At 45.7% G+C, this 18,017-nt stretch overlaps 1 protein-coding gene across 1 annotated transcript in view; it reads left to right on the top strand.

Annotated features, from left to right (window-relative positions):
* NUP93 (nucleoporin 93) overlaps positions 1-18,017 on the top strand; it is a 567,849-nt gene that overhangs the window by 154,507 nt on the left and 395,325 nt on the right. The window contains exon 4 of the mRNA XM_086947697.1: positions 6,118-6,180. Coding sequence (XP_086803823.1) covers positions 6,118-6,180 — 63 coding nt within the window. The remainder of the gene's footprint in view (positions 1-6,117; positions 6,181-18,017) is intronic.

Consider the following 18,017-nt stretch of genomic DNA (forward strand, 5'->3'; position numbering starts at 1 on the left):
GGGAAAAGGGAAATGAACGTTGCTTATGTACATCAATATTTCTATTTTTCTACAGTCGCCCCTTTTTACATAGCAAAAGTTCATTTTCGTGTTTGATGATGGTACATATAAACAGGGACGGTCGCAGAATTAGCATTGTCAATATTAGCATATGGTATATAATCATGGACAGTTGATGTGTTTGGCAGAATACGGCACATAGGAGATTGCATTTGTCGAGTTCCTACCATTTCAAAGCACTACATGGCATAAATGTTTCTGATTAAAAAAAATGTGACCAATGAACAGTTTTGACCAGGTAGTTGAGAGCGGAATTCAGTTCAATATACAATATCTCTTCGTCCCAGTGTCTTTTTGTCAGTGAGCCATCACTGGTAGGCTCTAGTCCGAGTACTTTCGTTGGCGCTGTTGAGCACCGGCGGTGGAGCTATAGGTCCAGCTCTGTTCTATCCTTTCGCGTTGCAGGGTGCGGTCAGTCCTCTGCTGTTAGACCACAGTCCTGTTCCCTAAACAATCCGGTTGGCGGCGCCTTATGCTCGGCACCCACAGTTCTATGGCAGCACCCTATTCCCAGTGGAATGCAGTTTGTTCCTTTGGCAAAAAGTCACGTGGAGAAGAGGGTGAGTGAAGTTCAAATAGTCGATAGGGGAGAGGGTGGAGTTGGGTCAGAGTTCCTGGGACACGCAAAAGGGACCAAGGGAGCAAAGGATAACAAGCAGGCAGGCCCATCCATCGGGCTCAAGGAAGGGGGACGGAGACTCCGGGCACACGTGGGTTTAGCAGGCGAGTGGCTTCGAGGTGGCTCGCCGTTTTTCATTTTCCACGTTGAAGTTGCGGTCTCGTCCCGTATCCTGTTGCTCTGCGGCTCCACCTTTTTGGTCGAGGTCACACGTGTCCCAGGATCTGCAGTCGGGCTGTACGTCACATCTGACCCATCTCCTTCGGCGATCGTGAATCTTTGAATAGGTACAAGACAATGTTTTAGAGAAATGGCAGAAGAAGATATCTACGCATATGAATTCCTCCCTCAATTTTCCGCATTTGAGTTCTTATGGTCATCGGTCACAGTCAGAGGTCTATTATCAAGCAGTGCTTGTGTCAGCATTCCTACTGAGTTTATGGCAGGTATATTCATCGGCCCATTTATGATTCGAGTGAGGACAAGATAATATTTCCATCAACTGTGCATTACATCATTTTCAACATTAGCGCAGCATTTCCCTTCAGAACTGGCTAACATTTTCAGACAGGGCGGGGGTGCTATCGTCGAGAGTCGGGCAAAACAAGATTTCCTCAAGGGTCAGCAGCTACCCATGATCATTATGTTTATACCTGGGACAACAGGAGTGGTTCTATCAAAAATGGGGCGGGGATGCTTCGGGCGCTTGCGCTTGGGTGCAAAGGGGTGGGGCAATCTGGGTATTGGATGTCAGTCTAGACGTTGGCGTTCGTCTCTGAAGAACAGACATAGGATGCCATTGACATACAGTTCCCCTATAAATGGCCTGATTTGGGGGACTTTAGTCGTCTTACCTGTCCTTTCCTTCTCAGCCAATTCAAGTTCATTCATTTTACAGAAAGGAGAGGCAGTAACATGGCGAGATACAGTCATTTTAGTTTCGGTCAATTTCGCTGAACACCTTCGCGTTCAAACGTGTATCAAATCAGACTGGTGCCGGTGGGGCACAATTTTACCAAAAAGAGGGAGGAAAAATAGGGAGACTCTCATAGAGAGTGAGAGTCGTCCGCAATCTAAACGAGCCATTCGGTACACGTATGACATGTAAGGAGAGAGCGAGAGAGAGAGATAAAAAAAGGGAGTGGAGAGAGAGAGAGAGATAAAAGGGAGTGGAGAGAGACGTGTACGAAAAATAGGTCATTTAGTGCGCTCACAACACAGAACGGCAAAGGTCAGGCGACCTGTAGATACAGACAGAGGGGAGACATAAATTCGTACATTACATACACACAAACTCAGACAGGGAAGACGGCGCATATATTATACGTATACAAGACATTCACGACAAGACAGGAAACAATTGTTAGTTTACAAGATCTATTTATACATATATATCCTACGTATCTTTACTATCCTATTTATCTACGTGCTTAGCTCTTTCTGCCCTTCCCCCCTTTCCCTTCTCGCTTGTCATACCTGCGAGCGTCCCCGATTACCAATACTCACGCCTCGGGTGGTTGATCAGAAATTAACCTGGCTGTGCTAGTTACCCGTGATTGGATCTTAACCCATTTTTCAGTTCCTTCCTTTGGTGGAAAGTTCTCCAGGCTGAGGCAACGGCAAATATTGATCGGGAGAACAGTCGGACAGCTTGGCTATATCTACAAGAGTGTGAGAAAGGGGGTAGTGCATTTTGAACATTAACAACATTTCTAACTTCCTAGACGGGTGGTGCCGTGGCAACCCTTACCTGTATAATTTTTCTTTGTCCTCTCCCTACCTAGTCGAACGTCCAGTTACATTATTTAATACGTCATTTCTAGTCAATTTTTTTCGTCATTCAGTACCTGTCCAGTTTCTGTGTCAGTCTATCCTCTCAGTCGCTATGTCCTAAGGAGGAATAGTCATGTTAAGTCTACGTCTTTTCTTTTAAAAACCTATCGTTATAACGACCACACACATATTCCCTCTTTTCCTGTTTCGTCGGTGATCCGACCGTCGCTCTTCCACACTTCAGCCGACGTTCTGACGTGACCTGCAGAAGGGAGGGAAAAGAAGGGGTGGGGAGGCAGCATTCAAAGTACATCAGCATGTAGTAGTCCGAAAAAAGTTTTTACTTACCACATACTCGACCCCTCTCCACGTACTGCCTTTCTTTACCATCTCGGCGTTTAAGCCCAGATTGACCAGTAGTGTCAGATAGATAATCATTGACGATCTGCCCATCTACATGAGTTACCCGGTCGTAACCCTCTTTGTCGGGTGCAAGGGTGACGGTCAGGTGGCATTTCTGCGGAGTCGTTTTAAGGGAGTCTAAAACACCTTTCCTGGCTGCCTGCGATACATAATTGTAGCTGTCAAATATCTGATCCCTTTTCATCTACATCCTTCATCATACTTATTCTTCGCTCACAGTAGGAAGACATCCAAAACTCATTAAGGCAACTGCTACAACCACGCTTTCTTTTTCAAAATACTTTTAATAAACGATATTGGTGGCAGTTCATGGCATAAAGTGCAGCAGTGCAATAAAATCGTGTTAAAATTTTCCTTCAGAGCAGGCAGCCAGGAAAGGTGTTTTAGACTCCCTTAAAACGACTCCGCAGAAATGCCACCTGACCGTCACCCTTGCACCCGACAAAGAGGGTTACGACCGGGTAACTAGCTCAGTCGGTAGAGCATGAGACTCTTAATCTCAGGGTCGTGGGTTCGAGCCCCACATTGGGCGCCAATTGTGGAAAATGAAACCATATTCCTATCGATGCCCAGGCTGCTGGCGCAAACCGCCTCTTAGTTCCCATTCTGTATAATTACCAAATAAAGAGACGGGCGCTGGGAGCAGGAATCAAGAACAGAGTTTATTTCTCATGAGGAGAGCCAGTCATTTCGGACACGAAACACAGTGTCTTTCGGGAGGTGCTCTAACAAGTGAGCTGAGACTCTGGCTTTTTATACTCTACAGAACACAGGATAACACAATCAGGACGGTGTGACGCAAAAGGAAAGACATCCCTATAATCCTCGTGGTGATCCTACCCATATACATTCACAATGGGGACCCTTGACCTGCTGATAAGAGGGGAGGGCAATCACGCAACTGAGTGTTTTGCAGGATGTGTACGCCTGATCATAGCCCAAGGGGTGGGGTGGCTAAGACCAATAGAGGATCCTTTGAAGAGGAGTGACTTTATACAATAAGGGCAGTAAATGGTATCTCCTGGCTCAGGCGATGGCCTCGGACATGTGTGGTCAGCTGGACTCGGGGGGGGGGAAAGGGTCATCAAAGGAGTGGTATTAATGCCGCGTGGACAATTGAGTGCGGAGGGAAGGCTTGTCAACAGAGGGGCATTCATGGAAGGGAAGGAGGTGCTGGTCAGGCGCGGCCGTGACCCTCAAGGACAGGGCTTTGCGTAAGAAGAGGGTTTATGACTTGTTCATGTGAGGAGAAAGAGGGGGTCAGGGTGCGTGCAGGGCCGGGGTCGCGCAGAGAGAGAGAGAGAGAGAGATCTTATGACCCGTGCATGAGAGCGGGGGCAGTCAGGTGCAGCTAGGGGGGGGGGCTATGCCTGCTAGGGCGAAGGATGCCTCTTCAAGAGGGAACGGGGGGTTTGCGTGGGTCGAGCAAAAAGGGGCTGCTTTTCAGGGCAGGGTCGTGTTCATGCAGAAGGGGAGTCGGTGATTCTAATCTCAGGCGGGCAAAAAGGGCCAGGGTGCCTAAAATGGCTGTCATGTATACACGGGTACAGGCCTTTGCTGGCAGTAGGATGTAGTTAAATGCTTTACGGTATTCAGGATATGCGCAGGAAGAGGAGTGGGAAAAGGGAAATGAACGTTGCTTATGTACATCAATATTTCTATTTTTCTACAGACTTACTAGAGGTAGAACGAAAGCATAATTCAACAGCACTCCATTTTATAGTATGTAAGGATTTGCATTGCAGGACCAAATAAATGACTTGAAGACAGCTAATGCTAAAGACCTATTTCTGAAACTCGGTCAGTACAATACAGTGAAGTTGGGTATGTGGCAGGGAGACTCCTGGCTATCGGAATGCACAGTAAGAGCATGGTTTTGTGGAAGAAATACGATTTCCCAGTAGTAATAGTGTAAATGGGGAATGCCTCAAACACTTCTAATGGTCACTATATTCGGCTGACATCATCAAGAGGCAGTAAATGGGACTACCTTTAGTCTAACGCCCTCCCAATGCTATTTATCAATGAAGAAGAAGCTTTAGATTCACTGATTGTTTTGGTATTACAGGCCTTTTATGGCCTTAAAACAACTATAGTGCTGGTCCAGGTAGGTATATTTTAAATAGTAAAGTGAGCTTTGAAGTGTACTCAGGATGGGAGTGGTTGGTGTTTAAATGGAACATGTCGCATTCAAAAACTCTTCGCCAGAACAGCATATTTGGTAGTTGAAATATTTTTTATGGCTCTGGAAAAATTTAGCGTGCCAAAGTATAAAAAGTTTAATTTTAAACCTGTGACGTTTAGCAATATGAGATTTCTTTTAAAGGGGGTAGCTTGGAATTTGAAAGCTTTGCCATCTACTGATCTTTACTCAGATTAACCTTTAAATCGGTTTGAGTGGTGTAACCTACATGTATGTTATTCCCATTTGTATATTTTGTGTCTTGCCTCTTCCTCATCATCACCTTATCTTGCTGATTGGGAGGTCAAGCAACCTTGTTAATTATGTAATGTCTGTCTTCCAGGGAGGATCTCCTTTTATACTTTTTATATCTTTCCTTTGAATTGCAATTTAATTATAATATCCAATTGAAAAGGAAGGAACCAGTTGAGCTGGTTTAGGGAGGAAAACTCAAGAAGCTGAGCTGGTTTAGAGAGCAGAGTTCAAGAAGTTATCAAGCAAAGAGTAAATAAGCGGAATTGCAGTGAATCGAGTTTTTAAGTTAAAATGGAGGGTAACCATCAGTGGCAAAGACGAAATATAAACGAGCAGTTCATTTGGTATGGGGAAGATTAATGCTCATGAAGCTACAGGCGTAGTGTGTATTGCACCTTAAAAGACTATCAAATTATGTTGAATTGAGAAAGTGAAACAAGTGGGGCTTTTGTGAACCTGGGACTCTATTTTTCTTCACGACTTGAAGGAGCAAACCAGACTAATAGTGGAGCATTGTAAATCTTAAGTGTAGTGAAGAACTAATCCTTAAGTAACACTTAAGGAAGAGTAGTATTGAAGACCTTATCTTAAGCTGTACGACTTTTGCTGCAATGGTAAAGAGAGACATGTTTATGATTATGCCAAAGCTGTAAGTGTCAAGTGGATTAATGAAGTTGTTATAAAATGGTAAAAGAGGATTCCAGAAATAGCTAGAATTTAAGCATACTAATAGACAATGTAGATATCAAGACTATGTTACATGCTAAAACAGCTAGTTTAAAAATATTTTTTTTGTATTCTACAGGGATTTTTGAAGAACGAAAAAGATAATGCAATACTCTCTGCTATTGAGGAATCCAGAAAAAGGGTGAGTGTGCTGCAATTGCTATTTTCAGTTTGTTTATTGTGGGATTACCTACAATGCGCTTTTTCTGCAGACATATGTCATACACACCAGCCCTCAACTCCAGGGAATAAAAAATGAAACATTGGCAATGCTAAAAGTTTTGTCAATTCAATCAGTCTTTGTTCGATAATTTGCCAATCATAAAAGACACAATACAACATAAAATGTCATTAAAAAGATTATACCCTAAAAACATAGTCTTAAAAAGATTAATATATCATTATTGAAAGACCCTGACAATATTTCATTGAAATAGCTCTTAAAAACAATCCGTATAAACATTCCTTCAGAAATTTGAAGAAAAAAAAGTAGGACCCGCTATAAAATAAATAATTCATGGAGAAGGAAGATTTTTCCTTCGCAGTGCCTATGCCCAGCTAAGGAATTTCGCAACAGCAATAACCATATCAGATCTGATGTTTGTTACCAAAATACGCAGTGCTACCATACCCGATTTTGTACCCAAGTTAGCGCAAAGCAGCTTAAGCCACTTGCGATGAGGGCTACTGTAGGCAGGGTACACAAAAAATACGTGACTATTAGACTCTTCATGTGATGAGCATGATGGACAGTTAATGTCTGGAGCATTGTTCCAGTTTGCAGTGAAATTTCTTAGCGGAAGAGTGCCCACTCTGAGTTAGTGATATAGTTTCCTGTCACAAGGTTTCGTAATCAGATTCCAGTAGGCCTCTGCTTCCACAACAAACTTATGTTCCATAAAGATACCTGTGGGCCGATTACTATCCACCACCGATAAGGTCTGCTTAGTAATCATATCCCAATAATACGCTTGATATTAATTTTTACTGGGAAAAGAATTCCCTATTGGGTCATCCCACAGGTATCTAAGCCCCATATCATACAATTTACGCTTAATCTTTTGGAGCCTTTTGATTTTTGCAGATGAATCAGCGTTCCTAATATACATTAGAGCCTGTGCATTAGTTACCAATTCTGGTGTGGTCCACAGCCTCCTCCAGTAAGCTAATGGTCTAATTCCCGCTACCTCATCAAAGGAGGAACAGCCTAAATCTAATAGCAAAGGCCTGGTAGGGGTAGATTGTGGCAGGGCGGTCAGTGTTTTCAGAAACTTGTTTTCGCCCAAACTAGGAGTGATAAATCTTTGAACCCCCAAAGTTCGGCACCATATATTATGGAAGCTCTGATTTTCCCATTGTAAATTGATATAGCTGCCCCCACCAGTTTTGTAATTGTGAGTCGCTGTTCTTTTAATAAGGCACCCGCTAACTGGTTATGCCTTAAGACCATAACATCTATGTGTGGTAACCAGTTCATCCTCCTGCCCATAGTCACACCTAAATAGCTGAAGGTGTCGGTTTGTTCCAGGGGTGCACTATTCAATTCTACTCTGCCTTTAACAGATTTATGTTTATGCAATACCATGAACTTTGTTTTGTCAACATTAACTATTAGATCATGGTCGTTGCAAAAATCACTAAATCTTGTGAGGGCACGTTTGATTTGATTTGATTATAGAATTTATAGAGCGCGCGAATGCCCAAGGGCGTCTTGGCGCTTTGTCTGATGTTTGACTATAGGCTGTAGTGGAACATTGGAAAGGTTACAGAGTGGTGAAAAGCCATGTGTTTAGTACTTTTCGGAACAGTAGCAGCGATGGCATGTTTTTTATAGATAGTCGAATTTGGTTCCATGTCTTTGCTGCATGCAGCAGGAAACTTCTCCCACCCCGTCTGAGCTGTTTTACTCTGGGGGTTCTGATCAGCTTTACATTACCTGATCTAAGATTCCTGGTTGGTACGTATTGTCTGAGGTTAGCTTTCAGAAATTGGGAGCCTATCCCTTGGGAGGCCTTGTATGACAGGCAGGATGATTTGAATTTTACCCTTTTCTCCATATTGAGCCAGTGGAGATTTTTGAGTCGGTGAGCCACCGACTCAGACCTGGGGATGTCCAGCACTAACCTGGCTGCAGCGTTTTGAATGCGCTGTTGTTTTGCCATCAGTTGGTTTTGTAGCCCGGCATACAGTGCGTTCCCGTAATCTAGCCTAGATAAGGCCAGCATGGTTACCAGTGTTTTGCGCATTTCTATGGGAACGAATGGTGATATTTTTTTTATTAATTTCACGATATACCACACTGATGAAGAGATTTTATTGATCTGGTCACAAAAAGTTAATTTAGAGTCAAATACAAAGCCCAGATTCCTAACTTTGTCCACTGGTGACGGGCAGTTGCCCAAACTATCTGGCCACCACTTATGAGACCAGGTGTTGGGTTCCACCCCTAGCAGCATTACCTCGGTTTTCTCACCGTTTAACTTTAGGCAGTTTTGTTGCATCCACTTGTTGACTTGTTCCATGCAGTTGCGGAATTTGTTAGTTGTTTCGTCTATGTTGTGGGAGATAGACACCACTATTTGGGTGTCGTCTGCGTAGGTCACGGGAAGGAACCAGCAATCCCTAATGATGGTAGCTAGAGGGGCAACATAAACATTAAAAAGGGTGGGGCTCACGGACGAGCCCTGAGGAACCCCCCATAGGGACTTAAAGGACTTGGAGGTGTAGTCCCCTATATTGACTGAGAAGGATCTCTCCTTCAAGTAAGATGACAGTAGTTCCAAGGCAGATTCGTGTAGTCCAATTCCAGCTAGACGTGTCAGGAGTATGTCATGATTCACGGTGTCGAAGGCTGCCGATAGATCTAACAGAATCAAGGCAGCCTTCCCTCCTGCATCGACCACACTCCTGAGCTCTTCTGCTGCCATGATAAGGGCAGTCTCAGTGTTCCTCTCTGAATAATCTAACGCATGGGTAGATTTAAGGAATTCTGCTAGCTGTGTAATCAGGATTTTTTCCAAAACTTTCGCCTGAAAAGTTATTCTGGACATAGGCCTGAAGTTTGCTGGGTTTTGAGAATCCAGGCTTGGTTTCTTTAGTAATGGCAGGACCGTTGTGGCTTTCCACGCCTTTGGGAAGCGGTTATCCTGTAATATTTTCGAGAAGAGCCGATGAAGTTGTTCACTAAGCAACTCTGGGAACAGGTGTCGTATTTTGGGTGGGCTTGGGTCTGACAGACTGCCTGATTTGATTGTCATAATTATTTGGCGAATTTGTTCCACTGAGGAGAGGTAAACCGAAAGGCTGAGTTTGTGACCTGTGTTTTTATTTGTTATGCTATTTATCTCGGTTTGCAGGGAATTCTGATTGTTGGCTATCGCAACTGAGTCATACACTGATTTTACCTTATCAATGAAGAATTGACCTAGCATATTACATAGTTTGGTGCTACCTTCTAATTGTTTGTTTGATGCAAGGGTAGATAGTTTTGTGACTGTCGCGAACAGTCCTTTAGAGGAGTTTTTAGCCTCATTTATTTTTTTTATGAAATAAGCAGATTTTTCTTCGATAATCAGTTTTTTATAGGTTGCCAAGGTGTCACAGTAGGTTTCCTTAGTTGCTGCTTCATAGTTAGTTCTCCATTTTTTTTCAGCTCTCCTGCAAACCTGCTTTTGGAGCCTCAAACGTTCGGAGTACCATGGTTGTGATCTGTTAATTCTTCTTGATTTAGACATTTTTTCGGGAGCTGCCACCGCGGTCGCCGATTTAATCCAAGTGTTGACATGTTCTGTGGCTATGTTAATCTCTCCGTCTAAATCCGGGATGGTCGCAGTGAGGTGTTGATGAAGTTGGGGGATATCGATTGTTGCCCAGTCTTGGTATGTGCAATGTCTTTCTAGGGTTGGCCTAAGTATTTTTGATTGTTCAGTTGTCAAAGCAAATTTTACAACTTTATGGTCGGACCAGGGGACTGGAATAATTTCTATTATTTTAATATTATCGTTGGATGAGAAAATCCCATCCATCGTATGACCGGCCATATGAGTGTCCTGCTGGACTATTTGTGTCAGGTAGCAATTGGTCATTGTCTCCGTGATCAATCTCGTATTTTTGTCTGTACTATTTTCTAAATGAATATTGAAATCCCCTAGTATAGTATAGTCCGTCCCCTTTATGCTGGATTCTAAAAAGGGGCTGAGTAGTTGTGTCACCGTGCTTTTTGCCGATGGCGGCCTATATAGGAGTAGGCCTTTAAATGTGTAATTTTTTGTGATGGCGATCTCAAATGAGTGTCACAATCTGGGCTGCTACCTGAGGCTGAGCTTCTTACGTGATAGACTTCCTTGACAATTACCGCTAATCCTCCCCCTCGTTTTCCTATCCTATCTGCCCGGCTTATCACATACCCCTCGGGGACAGCCAAACCAAGCTCTATGACAGAGGTGTCATTTGCCCATGTCTCTGTAATAAATAGCAAATCTAAGTCGTGATGTTCAATCAGGTTTGCTATTTCAGTGTTATGTTTCACTAAAGACCTAGCGTTAATTAAAGCTGCTCTGGTCACTTTAACCCCTTCCCTGCTGGGTACATTCCCCCGCTGTGCTGGGGGAGGTGGGGCGCGCGCAGCGCTCCCATGCTCATGACTAGCTCAGTTCGTCATGAGCTACAGTGCTCCTGTGCACATGACGAGCTCAGCTCGTCACGGCCACACCCGTTTCTTTAGAACGCTCTGCACAGCAGGGGAATCAGCCCAGCGTGCAAGCGTTCTAAAGGCCATGACGAGCTCAGCTCGTCATGAGCACCGGAGCCCTGTAGCTCATGACGAGCTGAGCTCGTCATGAGCATGCAAGGGGTTAACTTCCACCTTGTCTTCATGTGAACTGTCTCGGGTGAGGCTTTTTTATCAGCGAGCACCTAAAAGGAGCAGCACAGCTTGGGCAATGCTTGGTTTCATCCAATGGGTTTATAATAGGGCAGAGTGGATTATGCCTCATGGCTAATATTTCATTGCTGCTATACGTCAGCCTTATCCTCGCGGGCTTACCTCAATTTGTACAGGGATTTTGGCCTCGGCCCGGGCCAGGCGCGGACGGGCGCAGACGGGCTCGCCTTAGGCAAGCCCGTCAACTAGACCGCTCACCGCCGGGGACGGCTCCTCCCGGAAGTGAGTCAGTGCTGGTGGCGCCCTCCTTACTCTCTGTACAAGCGGCACTTGCTGTGACGGACCAGGGTGCAGTGGTGTGGTTACAGTGCAAGGTAATGTAATTAGAAAGTGCAAAACAGCAAATCTGTGCAATTAGTACAATTTCTGGTTAAAAGAAAGTGCAACTTAAGCAGATTTTAAATCGGCACGTTAAAAGGTTTTTTACGCAGCAGCGTTATTTGTTTGCTTACAGCACCTCAATCGCGCGCTTGCAATGTTCAAATTCGCTAGGTCCGAGCAGCGTTATCTGGTTGCTTACAGCGCCTCAATCGCGTGCTTAGCAATGTTCAATCTCGCTAGGACAGAGCTACGGCAGTCTTAACAGCAGACTTCGTATCCGATTCTGCCAGCGTCTTTAATAGGCTCTTAGCCGTGGGCAACTAGACCGCTCACCGCCGGGGACGGCTCCTCCCGGAAGTGAGTCAGTGCTGGTGGCGCCCTCCTCACCCTCCGTACAAGCGGCACTTGCCGTGACCGACTGGGGTGCAGTGGCGTGGTTAAAGTGCAAGGTAATGTAATTAGAAAGTGCAAAACAGCAAATCTGTGCAATTAGTACAATTTCTGGTTAAAAGAAAGTGCAACTTAAGCAGTTTTAAAATCAGCAGGTTAAAAGGTTTTTTTACACAGCAGCGTTATTTGTTTGCTTACAGCGCCTCAATCGCGTGCTTGCAATGTTCAAATTCACTAGGTCAGAGCAGCGTTATCTGGTTGCTTACAGCGCCTCAATCGCATGCTTGCAATGTTCAAATTCGCTAGGTCAGAGCAGCGTTATCTGGTTGCTTACAGCGCCTCAATCGCATGCTTAGCAATGTTCAATCTCGCTAGGACAGAGCTACGGCAGTCTTAACAGCAGACGTTGCAGACCCGATTCAGTTTTAGATAAAATTAATGTATCGTCTGCAAACATTAATATAGGAGCCCTTGAACCGGATGGAGTTGGTGCATCAGTTGGAAATTTATTGTGATAACTGACTACCTTATTTATAAATAGGGAGAATAGGGTAGGGGCAAGGACACACCCTTGCCGCGCTCCCTTATTGACAGGGAAACAATCTGTTAGTTCGCCCTGCTGTCCCCACCTTACCTGAGCATAATTCGCCTCATGAAGTTTAATAATGAAAGACAAAAGTTCAAGAGGCATCCCAGCCCCCTTTAACGTGGCCCATAACTTATGGCGTGGCACTAAATCGAAAGCTGATTTTAAATCAACAAAGGCTGCATAAAGAGTCCCCCCTGCAAGAATCACTGTATTCCAATATATCATCACAAATCTGAAAACTTTGTCTATGGTGCTGACGTGGGGTCTGAAACCCGGTTGGTAGGTAGATAATATATTCTGATCTATTACCTATTCATTAACCCTACCTAGCACAAGCCTAGCCACAATTTTCTGGAGAGTATCAATTAGGCTTATCGGCCTGTAATTGCTTGGGCTAGCACGGACTCCCTTTTTAGGTCGAGCTCGACCTGCATTCAATGCGAAGCATTGATTGCTGTCTGCTCGACAACTATTGTCAGCCGTTTCTGGGAATGTAGACACGAGTCAGACGCGCGCTTTTCCATTCTCAGATTTGACCGCGGGAGCGCGCTTCTAAGACGCGCTTGCGCAGACGCACACACAGCCCCTGCTTTCGCTTGCCTCGCATGCACTAACGGTGCACACACACACAGCCAGCCCCCACCCCCCTGCACACACACACACACACAGGCGCGCGCACACACAGACACGCACGCATACACACGCCGCCGCCCCCTACCCCCCCTGCACACACACACACACACACACACACACCCCCGCCCCATGCACCGGGAGATCTGCCATACCCCCGAATCGGTACTTACTGGTTAGGCGCCGGATCGGTCAGCGGAATCTCCGCCTCTTCCTCCTTGTACTCCTGCCGTCTAGAGAGTCAGGCTCCTCTGCAGCTCCGGAGGCTCCGGGTGGAGGCGGCAGTGGTGGGAAGGCGGGCCCGGCTTCAGGGGAAGGACCGATAGGATCATCTCCCGCTGGGGAAGAAGGTGGCGAGAGTGGCTGCAAAACCGGCATCTTCTCCCAGACTGGGGGCGCATCCCCGCCAGCCTCTGCCAACATCGCAGGGAGCGGCGGTTGCAGGCCCCCAGCGTACAAAACAGGCCCCGCGGTACACACACAGGGCGGGGGGCACTAGCAGGAGCGGAGTCTTCCAAACGGAAGAGGAAAAGGGGACGAGCCCACGACGCGCAACACGGCACAGGGAGGCGGTGCGCGCCAGGCCTCTGTGGCTGCCTGGAACGTGTGCCCGCGCTCCCCAGCCTGTCACGAGCACGCCTCCTTCTGGCTACTAGCTGTGCGTGCACTGTCCCAGCCGCCGCGGTCACAGCGGGCCGCCTCTCCCTCAGCTGGATTCGCTGCCGGGGGCGGGGTGGGGGGCGGTTCATAGGTTCTATCTGCCTTCCCGTTTATTGTGCTTATTAGTCCCCCGGCGGCGTTTTCACATATATGGCGACAGGGGCGCTTTTGTTGCAATATCATCAGCTGCCAACAGTGCCGTCAGTCTTTTGCAATGTGGTTTTGTTTCTGCTGCAATCTCTTTAACAAACAGTATGTTAAAAGCACCTCCTACTTTCCCAGGTTATTGGGAATAACTACTGTAAATGTGACTGACTCAGTTAAAGGGGACGACAAGAGCTCTTTCGATTACGGTTTACTTGAAACAGGGATAGGTTAAATTGCTGACCGCTCGTCTTGTGCACGGGGTCTGCCACAAATATTAAATAAAATGAAACCATTTCATGAATTTTGGCAGAATATCTATGAAGCGCCTAACAGCGGGAGGTGTTCTTCGTGAGGTCAATCGTAAGGCTGCGCTCGACAGGAGAGCAACTGTAGCTGTGGAACAAAAACCAAAGACATACAACACGGATAATGCTCCTCATTTCCGCACGCTTTGGACGGCTAAAGGACTGACTCGGCCCTGCCACAATTTGGACGCCTTTAATCGCTGCAAGTGTTAGGACCAGCATTCAGCTCAGAGAGCCACGCTGTGGGCTTGCCTGCGTTTGTTACTTCGACTATGCACGTGCATTTGCTAAGATGCACAAGGACGTTGTTTAAGTCTGTTATCGTAGTCACTGACGTAGCCAGATCAGATGCATTAATTTTCAGTCACGTTCCGTCATTGCATACGAATGCTGAGAATTTACCTCACCTCGAATTAATGAATTCATTAATGAATTGCAACCCCATATGTGATATGATTCTGTCAACCACATTCATTTTCTTTCTGCCTTGTAATCATATTTTGAATGCAGGATAAACGTCTGCTCTGTATTTCATCATAAATGACTGTAAACCGCAGATTTGACGAGCCATAGGCAAATTCACAAAAAAACAAGCATTTGCAATGCAATAGGTCTATCATTTGTTGGAGTTGGAGCTATTGAAATTTGTAAATGCCAATGTTTTTTAGTTATGTTTTTTAAGGGTAGTAATAACTGAAAGAAACAAGGCGAGCAGTACCACATCGCTCTGGGACACCACCACCTCACTCTCGGACACCACCACATCACTCAGAGGCATCACTCAGAGGCACCACCACATCACTCACGAACACCACCACCACATCACTCACGAACACCACCACCACATCACCCACGAACACCACCACCACATCACTCTGGGACACCACCACATCAATCTGGGGCACCACATCACTCTGGGACACCACCACATCACTCTGGGACACCGCCACATCTCTCAGGGGCACCACCACATCACTCAGGGGCATCACTCAGGGGCACCACCACATCACTCAGGGGGAACCACCACATCACTCTGGGACACCACAACATCTCTCAGGAACACCACCACATTCACTCACAAACACCACCACATTCACTCACGAACACCACCACATTCACTCACGAACACCACCACATTCACTCACGAACACCACCACATCACTCACGAACACCACCACATCACTCACGAACACCACCACATCACTCACGAACACCGCCACATCACTCACGAACACCGCCACATCACTCTGAGACACCGCCACATTCATTCACTCACAAACACCACCACATTCATTCACTCACGAACACCACCACATTCATTCACTCACGAACACCACCACATCACTCACGAACACCACCACATCACTCACGAACACCACCACATCACTCACGAACACCACCACATCACTCACGAACACCACCACATCACTCACGAACACCGCCACATCACTCTGGGACACCGCCACATCACTCTGGGACACCGCCACATCACTCTGGGACACCGCCACATCACTCTGGGACACCGCCACATCACTCTGGGACACCGCCACATCACTCTGGGACACCGCCACATCACTCTGGGACACCGCCACATCACTCTGGGACACCCCCACATCACTTTAATACACCACCACATCACTTTAATACACCACCACATCACTCGGCCCAACCACATCATCACTCGGCACCACAACAGCATCACTCGGCACCACAACAGCATCACTCGGCACCACAACAGCATCACTCGGCACCACAACAGCATCACTCGGCACCACAACAGCATCACTCGGCACCACAACAGCATCACTCGGCACCACAACAGCATCACTCGGCACCACAACAGCATCACTCGGCACCACAACAGCATCACTCGGCACCACAACAGCATCACTCGGCACCACAACAGCATCACTCGGCACCACAACAGCATCACTCGGCACCACAACAGCATCACTCGGCACCACAACAGCATCACTCGGCACCACAACAGCATCACTCGGCACCACAACAGCATCACTCGGCACCACAACAGCATCACTCGGCACCACAACCGCATCACTCGGCACCACAACAGCATCACTCGGCACCACAACAGCATCACTCGGCACCACAACAGCATCACTCGGCACCACAACAGCATCACTCAGCAACACAACAGCACTGTCCTTGCTTTCTACCAACAAGCATTGCCATAGCCAATAGAACTCGCATTAGGAAAGTGTAAGCTATTGGCTTTGTAAATAACAATGCTATCAATTTATATATTTTCAAAGCCAACACATATTAAAAAAATGGTCATTTACAATACCAATAGCTCACACTTTCCTAATGCGAGACCTATTGCATTGCAAATGCTTGTTATATATTGGGACAATTTAAGCCCCACACCATGGTTTTTTTGCACCTCTAGCAACAGCATTTATGAAGATAAAAATATAATCTGTCCAGTACTTTCTGTCCAATTTATAAACATCGGCCAGGATACAATCCGGGCCGGGGGCCTTCCCTGCTGGGACCCTGTTCAATACGCTTTCGATCTCTCTTTTGGTAAATGTGAGGACAACCTCACTAATAACCTCAGGGTAAGCTATTACATTGCTATTTCGGGAGGCAAATTGGGCTTGATAATGCTCAATCCAAAGTTCTGGGGGTACCTTATTAAGATACAAAGTCGGCCACACCACTACCCCACTTTACTATTTGCCAAAACGTAGTTTTGTCTTTAGTAGTGGTAGTGTTTGCATGCTTGAGTAAATCACAGTGAATGTGCCATTGGTAGCAATAGAGGTGCTTATTTACCGCATGAGAGGAGTTTTTCACTTGTGCTGGCCATGCCGTATCTTAGTTATATGTTGGTTAACCTAGGTGAATAGGTTTCACTATTAAAGCCAAATGATGGGCACTGTTGTGATGGATGTGGGGTGTTATGGGTGAGGGGTTGGGGGGGAGGAGAATCAAGTGCAGTTTAGAATCCAAGGAGGAGGGAGACTGTGCAGTTTCCAAGACGAGCAATGGGTCTTGGTTGTGTTGTGTGGGGTGGGGGTGGAATGAGGAAGGGTCTTAGCTGTGAAAAATTGCTGCATTTTATTTGGCAAGCTTATGGCTGGAGTGCCCCTAGGGCTGTTAGAAGGCTAAATTAAACAGGAGGGAGGGTTTGGAAAACAGGCAACAAATAGCAGTTTTATATTCAAAAGAAAAAATTGAAGTGGAGAATGAAAAGTGATTTGTTACCAGGTTGCAGTTTTAAGTATAGTCATGCACTTCAAATATGAGAATTAGTGAGCCTAAACTGGTAAAATGTAACATGGTTGGTATGTCTCTTTTGGAGCCCTGTGTGACACCCACTATTATGAGTGTTTGTGTTCTAAATGTTAATATTAAAATGTAACTGTCTATTAAGTTTAACAGTCTGAGTGTGTAATACAAATATTTTTCAGACTTTGAAAATCCTTTTTGAAAATTGTGAGTTTTGAGGTTAGCTTGCTGAAAAGGATTTAGTTCAGTAATCATGCTATAACATTGTTTTGTTGTATTAATGATCATTGTATAAAGATAAAGTAATTGAGATTGGAAACATGCTAAGTTACATTGTAGCGACAGGTAAAAGTCAGATTTGTTTTGTAGAATAAAGTGATGGGTATTTAGGTTATCTGAAAATAGTTGGAGGTCCCCAACCTGTCTCTCTCTCCCCCCCCCTTTATTGTTACATTGTTGCAACCCTGAGTAAGCTCCTGGCATACATGTATAACATGAAATAGTGTTATCTCCAATCTATTGGACTGCTGTGCCTCCATCATAAAACAAGCTCTGACAAAGTCATTAGGTCTGGTGTCTGCAGCCACCCTTTTAGCTTTGTCAGTGCTTGTTTTTTGTTTACGTGATTTTTGTAAAAAATGTGTTCGGGAAGCTGCCGATGCCTCGTCAATTTAAAAATAAAAGACAAAAACAAAATGTTTGGTCACAAAAACCACACATTGTTGTAGTAGTCGCTGGCA

The sequence above is a fragment of the Lissotriton vulgaris genome, chromosome 12 (assembly GCF_964263255.1).
Source record: "Lissotriton vulgaris chromosome 12, aLisVul1.2, whole genome shotgun sequence".
Classification (NCBI taxonomy): domain Eukaryota; kingdom Metazoa; phylum Chordata; class Amphibia; order Caudata; family Salamandridae; genus Lissotriton; species Lissotriton vulgaris.